Below are 15842 nucleotides of genomic sequence, written 5' to 3'. Positions count from 1 at the left end.
TGTGAAATTAGTAATTAGGTTTGCACTAGCAAAAACATAATTCTTGAAATGAAAATGACGTCATTACTCACGCAAATACCCATTCTTGATATGGAATTTCAACTAATAAAAAACAATTACTGATATCTGTAATTGCATTCTTACTAGCAGAATTTCACAATTATCCATCATTCACTCCTGTTCAAAACGCAAGAATAGATATATATAAAATTTCTTACTAGTTAAAAATCCAAATATACATATCAGCTATGTACTGCTTACTAGTAAAAAATATAATTTGATATCCATAATTAGATTTTTGCTAGTAAAAAATATCCATTCAACAATTCTTTTACAAGCAGTACAAAATCAGCTAATTTTTGATATCTGTAAATTTATTTCAGCATATTAGATTTTATATTTCAGATACCTGGAGATGGATTTCTGATATCAATAAAATGAAGAGTAATTAAAGACATCTTAAATGGCTTTCTTACAAGTTACAATATGATTATCTATAGAATAGATACCTAAATAACATTACTGATATCTGCCATTGGTGAAAACCAAATTACAGAGTTTTACTATTTGCAATTCAGTTGTTGATATCAGGAATGGACATTTGCACTAGTAACAATGTCATTATTGATATCAAAAGTTATAATTTTTACCAGTAAGAAGTGCATTGTTGATGTTTATTTTGAATGTGAACATCTAATAAAGTTATTATAGATATCTATAATTGTGTTTTAAGCAGGAGTGAATGACAGATCATTGTAAAAAATGCAGTTGCAGATATTTAAAAAAATACATCTTTTACTACTACTTTTACCCCATTGTTGATTTAAAGCAGGGGTCGGCAACCTATGACATGCCAGCATTGGCACGTGGAGGGGTAATCACTGGCACACCAGCAACGGCGAGAGAGAAGTAGGCTATTTTAAAAAAAAAAATGTATCCCTTTTCTCCCAATTTGGAATGCCCAATTTCCACTACTTAGTAGGTGGCGTGGTTACTCACCTCAATCCGGGTGGCGGAGGACAAGTCTCAGTTGCCTCTGCTTCTGAGACCGTCAATTTGTGCATCTTATCATGTGGCACATTGTGCATGACAACGCGGAGACTCACAGCATGTGGAGGCTCATGCTACTCTCTGCGATCCACGCACAACTTACCACGTGCCCCATTGAGAGCAAGAACCACTAATCACGACCACCAGGAGGTTACCCCATGTGACTCTACCCTCCCTAGCAACCAGGCCAATTTGGTCGCTTAGGAGACCTGGCTGGAGTCACTCAGCACACCCTGGATTCAAACTTGCGACTCCAGGGGTGGTAGTCAGCATCAATACTCGCTGAGCTACCCAGGCCCCCAGGAGTAGGCTATTTTATTTATATGAAGTTGTTCGCACCTGCATTCCGATCTACATCTTGATGTAATCCTTCCTCATGATCATGCAGCATGTTTTCATGAGCTGAATGGGAGGCTAAACAAAAGTTAAAATGTAACGAGGCTGCAGAACCCAACAGACTCATGCAGCGTGTGCAAGCCATTTGCGCATCACGAGCCGGCAGCACTTCACTTTTGGTTAATCGTGCGAGTAAACATGCCCGCTTTGCTTCGGTCAGACTGAGCAGATGACATCCTACATTCAGTGTTTCATTTGTTTCTTTTTGCTTTCAGAACAACACATGATGTAATGAAAACACCACTATTAATCCTTGAAATTTCGCATACAGGTACCCTTAAACCATGGTCACACTCAAAATTACATTAAACGATTAAAAGAGAAAACATAAACCCACATCGTGGGGTTCAAAAATCTTTTCAAGTCTATTCAAAATATAAATTAAACCTGGAAATAAAGTTTTAGGATTTTGCAGGTGCGATTCACATTTTAAAAGTGTTTAGCCTCCCATTCAGCTGATGAAAACATGCTGCATGATCATGAGAAAGGATTACATCAAGATGTAGAGATTGGAATGCAAGTGCGACAAACTTCATATAATAAAATAGCCTGCTCATCTCTCGCTGTTGCTTGCGTTGTGCTAATGATTACATGATTACAATGACATAATATAAGAAATATTAAAGATTCCACACAATTTCGTGATCAGTAATCGGGGCTCGACAATAAGGACTGCCTGATGGCCCGGGGCCAGTGTGAGAGAGGTCCGGGCCAGTTGCTAGAACTGTCATTTGCCCGATCGGGCAGTGCTGTATTTATAACATCAGTGCAAGCAAACAACAAGCGAGAGAGCACAAAAATTACACGGAGTGAAAAAAGTCTTCTATACGACAAGCGAGCGTGATTCTGTTTAGCTCGCAAAGATGCGCGAGTGCATAATATACTTGACGTGCCAAGGCACAGTCGCGTGGCCTAATGAGGCCTAATGTCTACCTACTGTATATTACACATCACAGCCAATTTAGTAGCAAGGTCTCCTCTCTCAGGAATTCATATGCTTATTACATTCAGCCAATAATCAAATCTTTAACTCAGTGATTAAATCTTTGATCCTGTGTGTGAAAACACTACACATGGCCAAAAGTTGCATGACAGCAGGACTAAACGGGTGACCGAAAACACATAATCTCCTCCACAGAAATCCTCACTGAACAACTCATGTGTAAATGGCAGGATGGCTGAGGTTAATGTGATGTATTTATGAATTTATATCTGTAAAGCGCTTATACGATCTTTTTTTTTTTTTTTTTCACCCAATTTGGAATGCCCAATTCCCAATGTGCTTTTAAGTTCTTGTGGTCGCGTAGTGATTCGCCTCAATCTGGGTGGCAGAGAACGAATCCCAGATGTCTCCACTTCTGAGACCGCCAACCCGCGCATCTTATCACGTGGCTTGTTGAGCGCGTTGCCACAGAGACATAGCGCGTGTGGAGGCTTCACGCCATCCACCGCGGCATCCACGCTCAACTCACCACATGCCCCACCGAGAACTAACCACATTATAGTGACCACGAGGAGGTTACCCCATGTGACTCTACACTCCCTAGCAACCGGGCCAATTTGGTTGCTTAGGAGACCTGGCTTGAGTCACTCAGCACACACTGGATTCGAACTAGCGAACTCCAGGGGTGGTAGCCAGCGTCTTTTACCACTAAGCTACCCAGGTCCCCCAAAGCACTAATGAGATTCCGCATATTTTATGGTGAAGTGTGTAGTTTCTTCGCAACTTGTATCACTTGCAAAAATACTGTAGTTGCTGTTTTCAAACAGGTTTCCTCATTTTTGATTGGTTGGGAAATATAGTCCCGTCCCAAATTCTCGCCATTGGTTGTGTCACTGTTGCTGTATCAGGCTGGTTAGGATGCTAAAACAAACAGAGGAATGTTTTGAAAGTGCCATAGAGCCACAGTGTTAACACTTGTCATGGAAAACAACTTACAAATGGATTACTTGTAGTTGTCAAAGAAAGACAGAATTTTAACATGAAAAAATGACACACTTTACCTGTAAAACAAGTCATTGTTTTCACAATGTGATGTTGGATTTGTGTTTTGATTTTGCAGTCTAATGAAAGATTACTTTTTCAAACCACCCATTAACAAGCTGAGCCACACATTCATAGACAAATCTCTAGAGTCGGCTTACAAGACCAGCTACCAGGAAGAGGTAAGTCACTCTTTCCATTTATCTGTCATCTTTCATTTCTCGTCAGTGTACACAATATTGCAGTTTCATTTGTAAACACTTAACTCACTGGTCAGTGGAAGACTGCAGCAGAGGAAGATCATTGCAGGGCAAGATGAGGACAACTTTGTTACCCTGTCTGTACTGCCCTCTGCTGGTGTGTCTTTTGAAATGCTGAAAATAACATGCATGGATGCCATTAGGGTCCAAATATAATTAATTGAAGCTGTCAGTGGAGGGTGAATTGAAAAAAATACACAAGCCTTAAATATTTCTTACTGGCAATGAAACTTTTTTTGTATAGTATGTAGTCACTTTTTCTCCCTTGCTTATTTGTGACAAACAATTATAAGGCAGTTTCTTGGTTTAGACATTTCGATTTTGTTCCTTATATATGCGTATTGGTGGCTCGATGTGAGGAATATTCCACATATGCATCACCACATGGAGTTCTAGTGCCTTGAAAAGGGCATTTAGGCATTCTAGGTAAACTTTTGATGTAAATTTTCCACTGAAGTAAAACTTGTTGAATTTAGTACCCAGTTTATATGTCTTTAATTTGAATCATTTTGTTGCTTTTATAACCGGTCCTGCTCAACCCGCTCCGAACGGGATTCAAACCGGTGTCTCTGGCATGGGAGGTGGGTGCGCTAATGAGAAGGCTAAAGGTTATAGCCTCTAGTGTTAGTTGCTAGTGCGTCTCTTGAGGCCAGGGGAGTGAGGTTTACACATAGCACAGCACAGCTACCTACCAGCTGGCAACTATTACACTCACCCCCCTAAACCTCACTCCCATATGGGTCACGGCATCACTGTAACTGGTCCTGCTTGACCCGCTCTGAATGGGATTTGAACCATCGTCTCTGGCATGGGAGGTGGGCGCACTAACGAGGAGGCTAAAGGCCACAGCCTCTAGCGTCAGTTGCTAGTGCATCTCTTGAGGCCAGGGGAGTGAGGTTTACACACTGCACAGCTACTTACCAGCTGGCTACTGTTACACTCACGCCCTAAACCTCACTCCCATCCGGGTCACGGCACCACTGTAACTGGTCCTGCTTGACCCGCTCGGAGTGGGATTTGAACTGTCGTCTCTGGCATGGGAGGTGGGCGCGCTAACGAGGAGGCTAAAGGCTACAGCCTCTAGCGTCAGTTGTTAGTGCGCCTCTTGAGGCCAGGGGAGTGAGGTTTACACACTGCACAGCTACCTACCAGCTGGCTCCTGTTACACTTTCATCAGCAAGGTTCAGATTATTGCTCTTACAATTCAATTAAACAGTTTTTACAGTTCAGTCACTAGCCAGTAACTGTTTTATTTACTCACAAAAGCCAATTTTTACATCGCAAAAAAACTCGTACTCAATATATTTGTCTTGTTTTCCAGTTTTTTAAGCATGAATATTACTGAATTTGTTAGGTTTCTCTGCAACAAGACTTAGTATCTAACGTCATTTGGCTTCTCAAGTAAATGTATCTTGTTTTAAAGATGTTTCGATATTTCTACTCTAAAACAAGCATTAATTTAGGACCCTCCATGGCGTGCTTAAAGGAAAATGTATCTGTTGAACACAAATGGAGGTTTTTAGAAGAATATCTCAGCTCTGTTGTTCCATAAAATACAACTGAATGGTGACCAAAATTTTGAAGCTCAAAAAGGCAGCATAAAAGTTATCTATAAGACGCCAGTGGTTAAATCCATGTCTTCTGAAGCGATGTAGGTGTGGGTGAGAAACAGATCAATATTTAAGTCCTTTTTTACTATAAATCTCCACTTTCAAACAGCCCTCCTAAATGCTTTTCTCTCCTAAGAGTTCTTCTTTTTGTTTTTGCCGATTCGCATTCTTCATGCATATCGCCATCTACTGGGCAGGGAGGAGGGATTTATAGTAAAAAAGAAATAAAATATTGATCTGTTTCTCACCCACACCTATCATATCTCTTCTGAAGATATGTATGTAACCACTGGCAATGTATGGATTACTTTTATGCTGCTTTTATGTGCTTTTTGGAGCTTCAAAGGTCTGATCACCATTCACTTGCATTGTATGGACCTACAGAGCTGAAATATTCTTCTAAAAGATGAAAGTCATACACATCTGAGATGGCATGAAGGTGAGTAAATGATGAGAGAATTTTCATTTTTGGGTGAACTATCCCTTTAACAGTGCACTTCATGACAGGTTCTTCCTTAGCAATATTCTTTCAATTAGAGGTCTCGTTTAATTTGATTACAAATCCCCCTCTTTTTGTCTTTCTGCTCATTCTCAGGTGGAGACACAGGCTCCTGTTCAGACCTTTGCCAGTCCCACATTCAGCTCTTTTCTGGACATGCTGCTATGTTGTTGTGTTCTTCTGGCTCTCTCATTGGCTTGCTTCCTGCGACCACTGGTTACCCATCAGCCGTTGCCCACACCGGCCCTCATAGTGGCGGCAGTCGCAGCAGTGCTTGAGTGTTTGGCTCTATTGCTGGCAATCCGGTGTGCATAATGTTTAAAGGAATAGTTTAACTCAGCCTCATGTTGTTCCAAACCCCTATGATTTATATTCTGCAAACCATTTTCCATTTTTTAAACTTTGTTACGCCAATCTTACAACTACTTGAAGAGTCAGGACTATAGCAGCATTATATGTTGCACAAAATGCAATAACATTTGATATTATTTTTGGTATATTTTGCATCTTTTTTGAAGTGCACATACTGTAGCTGTTGTTGTACTGTCCTGATGAAATACAATCACATTGTGTACTGTGCAGAAGAGCATTTTACCTGGGCACGGTTGTGAACTGCACCAGAACTCTCCTCTGGGCGATCTCCGGCTGGATTCCCCGTCACATGATCGGAGCCGTGCTGGTGTCTTTACCTGCAGTGGCTGTGTTCTCTCATATCACCTGCAATATGCATCAATCCATACAGGTATATAGAAAACCAAACAGATTTCCAGATTTGTTGTTTTTTTTTTTTCTTCTTCTTTCTTTTGGTATGGTATTTTGATTAGAGGTCTGCATGGGCATTAAGTTGAGGCATAAGCCCTGCCTGTACCATCTGACCATCTGACCTGACCCAACCAGTACAAATCACTTACTTATATATGTATGTATATACTTTATTACACTAATGAAAATGTACATATATATAATAAATACATTTTTATTAGTTGCAAACCCGAACCTAAAGTTATACGGTTGTATGAAAAAATATGCAATGGTAAGTGTGACGAGGAGGAGGGTGGGGTCTCCTCGGCTGATAAGCCCGATTGGGGGCTGGCCCGGCCCTGCCCTCCTCCTCATCACAGTATCATGTCCCAAATTTATAGTGATACCATGGTATTTTTGTTAGAGTAACATTATAAATAGTGCCTATTAAACTGACATACCCCTCTCCCTCTCCTCCTTTATTACACTATAGCCCAGAATAAATATGTTTTTGGAATTTTTGCAAAAAGTGTCCAGATCTTTCACTGAACTAAAAATAAGTATTTATAAGTATTCAGAGTTAATATGTGTTTCGTGGAACACAAAGGGAGATGTTAAGCAGGATGACAGCCTCAGTCACCATTCACTTTCATTGCATTGAAAAAAATGCAATGTAATTGAATGGTGACTGAGACTTTCAATTGGCCTATGATCTCCTTTTGTTTTCCTTGAAAGAAAGAAGTCATACATGTTTAAAATAACAATAGGGTGAATAAATGATGACAAAATTTTCATTTTTGCATGAACTTTCCTTTTTAGTGTTTAGGTGAGCACAGATCAATAAGGTTCATCTCCATTAGGCCTCGCTACAGAAGTTATAAATATGCCTGGTGACTATTGAATCACAAATATGCCATGATTGAAGCAATTTTATGCTACCTTCAGGATGCTAATATTTGCAGGCATTTGCAGATTTCTGCTAACTGCAATGCTAACATGAGCATGTTTAATTCTGTCTAAATCTGTTCCCTAGTTCACCATGTTCACCTGCTGTGCTGTCATTATCGCCATCATCCAGTACTGCAATTTCTGTCAGCTCAGTTTCTGGATGCGTTCAAGCTTGGCGACACTAACAGGACTCACTTTCTTTAGCGTGCTGTGGAGCCCCCCCTGCAGGTTAAAAGATTCATGTTTGTGAATTATGATGTAATTTCTAGAGATGCTTTTGGCCGATGAGGTTAGTGTCATTGATAAGTTAACATGTTATGCTCATGCTAATTCAGTGCTAATTCTTGTCTCTCATTTTTTATTTAGCACTTGGGAACGTTTATTTTTGAGGTAAGTTTGAGACACACTTTGACCACGTGGGTACGTACTTCTGTACCTATTTATTGTTTTGATTTTGGCCCTGCAAACCTTGTAAAAGCTCCCTTACAAAAAATCTAAAGTTCAGATGAACTTGCTAGTAAGTCTGGTAAGTCTGTCTAGTCTAAAAGTTTGAAAACAACACTTGAGGCACTGTACCTCACTTAGTCCACTTGGGGGGACAAATTTAGTACTTGACCAACATGAATACAAGCAGTGTTACAGGTAAAACGTTGAAAGAACATTTGAGTAACGTTTTGCATACCGTTTTTATAACCACTGAAAAATATTGAAAGAACAAGTGCATTGAACGTTCCAGTAATGTTTTGCATAATGTTTTAATAACTTACTGAAAAACATTGAATGTTTCTGTAACGAGAGCATGGAAGGTTCTAATAACGTTCTGCAGAGCGTTCCTATAACCAAGGAAAAACGTTTAGAAAACATTTGCATAATGAGAAAATTTCACATTCCAGAAACGTTTTGCATAATGTTTTAATAACCATTGAAATACATTGAGAAATTGTTTTATAACAAGAGTATGGAACGTTCTAATAACGTTCTGCTTAACGTTCCCATAACCAAGTAAAAACGTCAATACAACGTTTAAAAAGCTAGACGTTCTTAAACCTTTCAGAAATAACGTTTTCACAACCTAATGGTAACATTAGGAAAATGTTCTTAGAACATGAAATTGTTTGCTGGGTTATTTATTGTTTTGATTTGGGCCCTGCAAACCTTTGTAAAAGCTCCAGCTTTAAATTGTTTCTCTTTTTTCCCTACTGTAAAATACAGTTTAATCTGGAGCTGCATTTTGTAACATGCTAGCTGGTTTCTAGCTGGCCATTAGCTGGTCCAAGCTGGTTGACTATTTTGAACTAGTAAAAACCAGCTACCAGCTGGTCATACCAGCTTTAAGGCTAGCGTTTACTTAAAAATTAAGTAAAACATGTCTAGCATGGCCGAACGCTCTAGCCTTTCAAAATATATTCTTTATACTGCTTTGTGATGACGAAATTTATGTGTCATGTGTACTGTGCATAAGGTGTAGCGGCACGTGGAAAACCATTGTATATTTTGGCCTTTAAGTTGCTCAAGTTGTTTTTTACACAATTCAGGTTTAAGCTTGATTCTCCAACAGTGTTGAAAAGCTATGTAATTCTCGCTTTGCTTTGCTAGCTTTGTCAAATATTTCCCTCTCAACCAGATCCAGTGACTTCAACAGCAGCGGTACTGATGTCCAGACCTCTGCAAAAGATGTGGTCCAAGTCCAGGACCTGCTCGGCCCAGAGGCTTTGGTGGCCTTTTTCCTGTTGATTCTACTCGTCTGGTTTCTCAACCGCGAGTTTGAGGTCAGCTACCGGCTACACTACCATGGCAACAAGGAAGCAGACCAACACCGCATTAAGATCCAAAACATGCGCGACCAGGCGGACTGGCTCTTGCGAAACATCATTCCCATCCACGTGGCCGAGCAGCTCAAGGTAACCCAGAGCTACTCAAAGAACCATGACAATGTGGGGGTCATCTTTGCCAGCATCGTCAACTTCAGCGAGTTCTACGAAGAGAGCTACGAGGGCGGCAAAGAGTGCTACCGCGTCCTGAACGAACTTATCGGGGACTTCGATGAACTCTTGCGCAAATCGGACTTCTCCAACATTGAGAAGATCAAGACGATTGGTGCCAGCTACATGGCAGCATCAGGCCTCAATACGCAACAGTGCAGCGACCAAGCACACCCTCACGCCCACCTGCGAGCGCTGTTTGAATTTTCCCTGGAAATGATGCGCGTGGTTGATGACTTCAATAAAAACATGTTGGGCTTCAAGTTCAAGTTACGGATCGGGTTCAACCACGGACCTCTTACTGCTGGAGTTATCGGCACAACCAAGCTACTCTACGACATTTGGGGCGACACTGTAAATATCGCGAGTCGGATGGACACTACAGGTGTGGAGTGTCGCGTTCAGGTTAGCGAGGAAAGTTATTGTGTTCTCAGCGGAATGGACTACGAGTTTGATTACCGTGGTACCGTCAACGTAAAGGGTAAGGGACAAATGAAGACCTACCTTTACCCAAAGAGCACAGACAGCGGTCCCGTGCCGAAGTACCATCTCTCGGTCTCACCAGAAATACGAGCGCAGGTGGACGGTAGCATTGGTCGCTCACCCACCGATGAGATCGCCAATATGGTGCTTGCCGCCAATGCCGGTAGAGTTGGTCCATCGTTTTCTGTGAGCTCAGGTCTTACTGGACAAGGATACATTGGGAGAGACTTCACTGAGAAGGTATCTGGCAGTGATCGTACATCCAAGACCCAGCGATCCGCATCTGCTGTTGGCCTGACTGGTATACCAGAGACCACCTTGTGTGGAAGTCCAGCTGCATTTGGTAGACCACAAAACCTAACTAGCCAACCAGAAAACCATGAATCAAAGGCCACGACAAAAGAGAACAAAGATGTGCAGTACACTGGTGAACTGACAAAACTTTAACTCTAAACAAACCAACAGTGTTGTTCTTGTTGGTTGTCCCTGCTGATAAAAACAGCTTAAACCAGCCTAAGCTGGTTTGCTGATATTAGCTGGTTTTAGTTGTTTTCCCAGCCTGGCCAGCTGGTCGGCCAGCTGGTCTCCAAGCCTGACCTCCTAATAAAACCAGAAAACAGACCAGCTAAGACCAGTAATCCATCTTGGGCTGGTTTAAGATTTCTAATTTAGCAGTGTTAACCCTTTAAAAGTGGGTTTGCAACCCTTTAAGTTTGTAAGGATAGGCATGTTTAAGGATGTACGTATGCTAGCATAGATTTGTATCTGTGTATGTGGAGTGGAGAAGTCTATATAATTTAAGCACATAATCTTACAACTAATGTTTATACTGCAAGCCCAATACTGCAGCACAAACAGACCTAAAGTACCCTCCTTAAAGGGATAGTTCACACAAAAAATTAAACATCTGAATATCTTTTTTCCATGAAACACAAAAGGAGATGTTAGGCAGAATGTTAGCCTCAGTCACCATTCATTTTCACTGTCTATAAAGAAGAATATGGATTTTGGAACAACATGAGTAAATTAGGACAGCATTTTCATTTTGTGCAAACTGTCTCTTTAAACAGGCCATTTTGAGCATTATTTCCCTTTAGCTCTTACTATTTTCTGCCTTTTGTGAATTTTTTTCTTGTAATGAAGTGCCTTTATGATGATAACAATATGTATGAGGCATTTTTTAAAATGGAAAACCGATTTATCAATCCAGTGTTGCATGTAAATTTAATGTTAGAAAAAGCTTTCGTTTTTTGTGAAAGCAATTGACGTATTTTGGAATATTTGTAGATATTTTTTGAGTTCATCGATCAGTATTTACGAGGCTGCTTTGACAATTTTACAAATCAAAACTCTAATTGCAATGAGTTTACAGTATATTGCAATTTTTAAAAGAATAGTGCATGCATGGTGAACAGTGTCTGTATTAGCAAAATTGAATAATGTAGAGCAAGCTATTGGCTAAATTCACCTAGAATCCAAAATATCAAACATTTCTACAGGAAATTTTTCATCTTTACTTCATTTAGCTCTACTGTAGGTCCATGTTTGCTTTGCTGACGCTCACATTTTTGTGTCCTCCTAATATTGTTTTTTATTTTTTTTGCTATTCATTCTGCAATAGATTGGATGGCTGACCAAAACCTGAATTGCAAACATTGCAGAATTTTCAGAATTGCAAACAACGAGGTCTTACATGATGTGGGAACTTTGCCATAATGCGCATGAGATCATTTAGTCTTAAAGGACAAAAATCTACTGTGACTTCTAACAAAGAGACTAAATGTGGGGAGTTGGTTTCATAGGGAGTCAACATTTCAACAGGTTAAAGTTAACATTCACAGTTACATGTACCTGGTCTTATTGTGCACGATTCATCAGTGCACATTATTTTAAAGAAAAAAAGTCTTTGTAATTTTGTAATCTAAATGTAATCGACTTTTCCATCTGCCGTCATCCTATAGGTGATGTTAAAATGGGTTGTGAACACAGTTTCTTGTAGACTTTAACTGCTATAATTGTTGACTTTCATGGCTGCACTGAGATCTTGGAGAAGAAAAGTGAATAAAATTTGTTATATTGTCAAGAAAGAAACTTTATTGAAAAAGATTGGACATTTTTATGATTGGATTAATGAAGTCATTTTGCCAAATAAGTCACTGCAGTGGCAGAACAGTGGCATGAGGACTGGCATGAGCGCTGTAATGATCAAAGTAACGCACATTTTCTGTGCCAGATAAATGTAAAAACTTCTGTGAAAATTAGAATAGGTTAAAGTATAGCTTTGACTCTGCCTGCTTGTCAGTGCAATAGTAAAGGGTAAATTATTGTATGGGATATTAGAAAAAGGTTAACATTGTGTCGTCGCTATGTAAGTCATTTTGCACTAATATAGCATTCGTTACATGTCACTGCTTTAGAAATTTGCCTTTCGATAACAGTTTGATTTATTTGTTTTGTCCCCTTTGACTTTGTAATGGGCAACCTTCTTTGTTTAAAAGGGTTGTGTGTTCAAGGTTTTCTCTTGTTGTATTTCATGTAAATTCAGATTTAAATGAAAATGGACATAGTAGTGATATTTTCAACTGATTTTACAGTGAAATCAGAAACCATAGGTTGATTTTTCTTTAGCCAAAATCGGTCTGTGCTTACCGAAATTTGAAACACTGCCCCCGGTGGCCAAAGCGGTAAGTGTTGTTGGACATATGGGAATGTGTGAGCTCCATTATCAACATGATGACACAGGAAGTCTGCATGTTGTTTCCGAGAGTTCCAGTACGCTATGATTCGCCACATTATACCAACTCACAGACAAACGGCATCTCCTATTGAATATTTTTGCATCGGCTCCAGTATGTTTACCTTCCCTTGTTAAGACCGGAAGTGTGTTGCGTCAACAGCGTAGGTGACTCGGGTTCAGATCTCACGTTGAAACCAGCATAATCAGTGACAAGTGCAATTCAGAGGATTCATTTCCCCTCTACCATTACATTTTTACTCCACTGATGGTTATGTTTAAGTTTGGTGTTTGGGTTGGGGGGTAAAGTTTATAAACCATGCATACCTGTTCACTGTATTACAGCCTGTACAGCTGAAAACGACTCGCTTCACAACTCGCTTTTGGCGCCCCTCTGTGGACATTTCACTCATAAAATGGTGCTCACACATGCCCATTCGCCCAACAACAGTTATGGCTTTGGCCACTGGGGGCAGTATTTCACATTTCGGTAAGCACAGACTGATTTTAGGTAAAGAAAAGTCAACATACTGTTTCCAATTTCATGGTGAGATCAGTCTGGATGTTTATAGGGATTGTGCTCTGATTAAACGATTGAAAGAAAATGGGAAATATACAACGTTTTGACACGTTTGTGTGAGTTTGCTATCTGCCAAGGACACATACTAAAAGGGAATTGTTATAAAAAGGTGATTGATTTGCCAGTATTTCTCATTGTATGTATTAGTGCCTTTTACTCGTTTAAAATGCATCTAAATGGTCAAATGACGTCATCCTGTTCATTTTCCTACACAAATACTATATATTCACTGAATTCTTGTGTATGATAAATGTCATCAGATTTTTAGCGCCGTGCCTTTTCTTAATAGGAATTTGCTTGACACGTCCATTCCCACTGTATAGTCTTTTTGAATGTGAATTAATACTGTGTTCATTTAGTTTCTGCTGCCTGAGACTTTAAGTACGGAAATCATATTTAGGGAAAATTAAAGGGCTGAACTATTGCATGATAACAGAAGAGCCAATATTGTAAAAACTTTGTTTGTTTTATTACTTTAGCTGGACCAATTCATGATTCAGAGCAATTTGACTTTAGAAATGTGTGTACGCTACTTGACACGTAAACTTGTGGCTTTAATTGAAGTGTTACACTGGGACTTCTTGCCAAAGAGTGTATTTATTCAATAATGTATGATTTTGACTTGGTTTCTTTGAAGACAGCTTAATAGGTCATTTATAAACTGTGTCCATCTGTATTAAGATTTCTCTTATGTTTGTACATATGCATTGCTCTGTGTCAGCATATCATTTTTTGAATTATTTATACTGATGCATGTGCCATACTGTTACATCAAAGCCAATGGATGAAAAGGGAAAGCTAATAATATAGTGTTGAAGTCTGCCATCTGTCTTTTGATTTGTAATGAATCTGAATGAAAAATATCCTGCATTCACACTACATCAGAAACAAATAACCATAAGTTTTCATGCCATGTTCACAAGCGTAATATTGTAACACTTTTGTATAAATCCAGCCTGTTTGCTCAAATTTAAAAAACTGTTTCTGCTAAAATACCAAAGTTATTACAATTATTGCTACGGTTAATCAAAAATAGTTCACCCAAAAATGAAAATTCTCTCATCGTATACTCACCCTCATGCCATCCCAGATGTGTATGACTTTCTTTCTTCTGCTGAACACAAATTAAGATTTCTAGAAGAATATTTCAGCTCTGTAGGTCCATATAATGCAAGTGAATGGTGACCAGAACTTTGAAGTTCTCATAAAGGCAGCATAAAAGTAATCATTTGTAATATTATAGGTGTTGGTGAGAAACAGATCAATATATAAGTTCTTTTTTTTTTATCATAAATCTCTACTTTTGCTTTCACATTCTTCTTCTTGTGTTTTTGGCGATTCACACTTTTCCTGCACATCGCCATCTACTGGGAAGGGAGGAGAATTTATTGGAAAAAAATGACTTAACTATTGACCTGTTTCTCACCCACACCTATCATATCACATCTGAAGACATGGATTTAACCACTGGAGCCTTATGGATTACTTTTATGCTACCTTTATGTGCTTTGTGCAGCTTCAAAGTTTTGATCATCATTCACTTGCATTGTATGGACCTACAGAGATTAAATATTCTTCTAAAAATCTTTGTGTTCTGCAGAAGAAAGAAAGTCGTACACATCTGGGATGGCATGAGGGTGAGTAAATGATGAGAGAATTTTTGGGAGAACTATCCCTTTAATGTGCATGACATTTTAAGCAGTGCATGCTGTGTCTGGCATTGCGTCTAGCTATACACTATTTTAAACATATATGTATATATACAGGTGCATCTCAATAAATTAGAATGTCGTGGAAAAGTTCATTGATTTCAGTAATTCAACTCAAATTGTGAAACTCGTGTATTAAATAAATTCAATGCACACAGACTGAAGTAGTTTAAGTCTTTGGTTCTTTTAATTGTGATGATTTTGGCTCACATTTAACAAAAACCCACCAATTCACTATCTCAAAAAATTAGAATATGGTGACATGCCAATCAGCTAATCAACTCAAAACACCTGCAAAGGTTTCCTGAGCCTTCAAAATGGTCTCTCAGTTTGGTTCACTAGGCTACACAATCATGGAGAAGACTGCTGATCTGACAGTTGTCCAGAAGACAATCATTGACACCCTTCACAAGGAGGGTAAGCCACAAACATTCATTGCCAAAGAAGCTGGCTGTTCACAGAGTGCTGTATCCAAGCATGTTAACAGAAAGTTGAGTGGAAGGAAAAGTGTTGAAGAAAAAGATGCACAACCAACCGAGAGAACTGCAGCCTTATGATTGTCAAGCAAAATCGATTCAAGAATTTGGGTGAACTTCACAAGGAATGGACTGAGGCTGGGGTCAAGGCATCAAGAGCCACCACACACAGACATGTCAAGGAATTTGGCTACAGTTGTCGTATTCCTCTTGTTAAGCCACTCCTGAACCACAGACAACGTCAGAGGCGTCTTACCTGGGCTAAGGAGAAGAAGAACTGGACTGTTGCCCAGTGGTCCAAAGTCCTCTTTTCAGATGAGAGCAAGTTTTGTATTTCATTTGGAAACCAAGGTCCTAGAGTCTGGAGGAAGGGTGGAGAAGCTCATAGCC

The 15842-nt window shown here is 39.5% G+C and overlaps 1 protein-coding gene across 1 annotated transcript in view; it reads left to right on the top strand.

The window, feature by feature from the left end:
• LOC127450214 (adenylate cyclase type 9-like) overlaps window positions 1-14090 on the top strand; it is a 56391-nt gene extending 42301 nt beyond the window's left edge. The window contains exons 5-10 of the mRNA XM_051714102.1: window positions 3510-3612; window positions 5896-6104; window positions 6382-6541; window positions 7574-7716; window positions 7855-7878; window positions 9113-14090. Of these exons, the coding sequence (XP_051570062.1) occupies window positions 3510-3612; window positions 5896-6104; window positions 6382-6541; window positions 7574-7716; window positions 7855-7878; window positions 9113-10400 (1927 nt within the window). The 3' untranslated portion in view covers window positions 10401-14090. The remainder of the gene's footprint in view (window positions 1-3509; window positions 3613-5895; window positions 6105-6381; window positions 6542-7573; window positions 7717-7854; window positions 7879-9112) is intronic.
• The last annotated feature ends 1752 nt before the right edge of the window (window positions 14091-15842 follow it).

The sequence above is a fragment of the Myxocyprinus asiaticus genome, chromosome 13 (genome assembly GCF_019703515.2).
Source record: "Myxocyprinus asiaticus isolate MX2 ecotype Aquarium Trade chromosome 13, UBuf_Myxa_2, whole genome shotgun sequence".
NCBI lineage: Eukaryota > Metazoa > Chordata > Actinopteri > Cypriniformes > Catostomidae > Myxocyprinus > Myxocyprinus asiaticus.
Note: the sequence above shows the minus strand (reverse complement) of the source record. Positions and strands in the feature narration are given on the sequence as shown.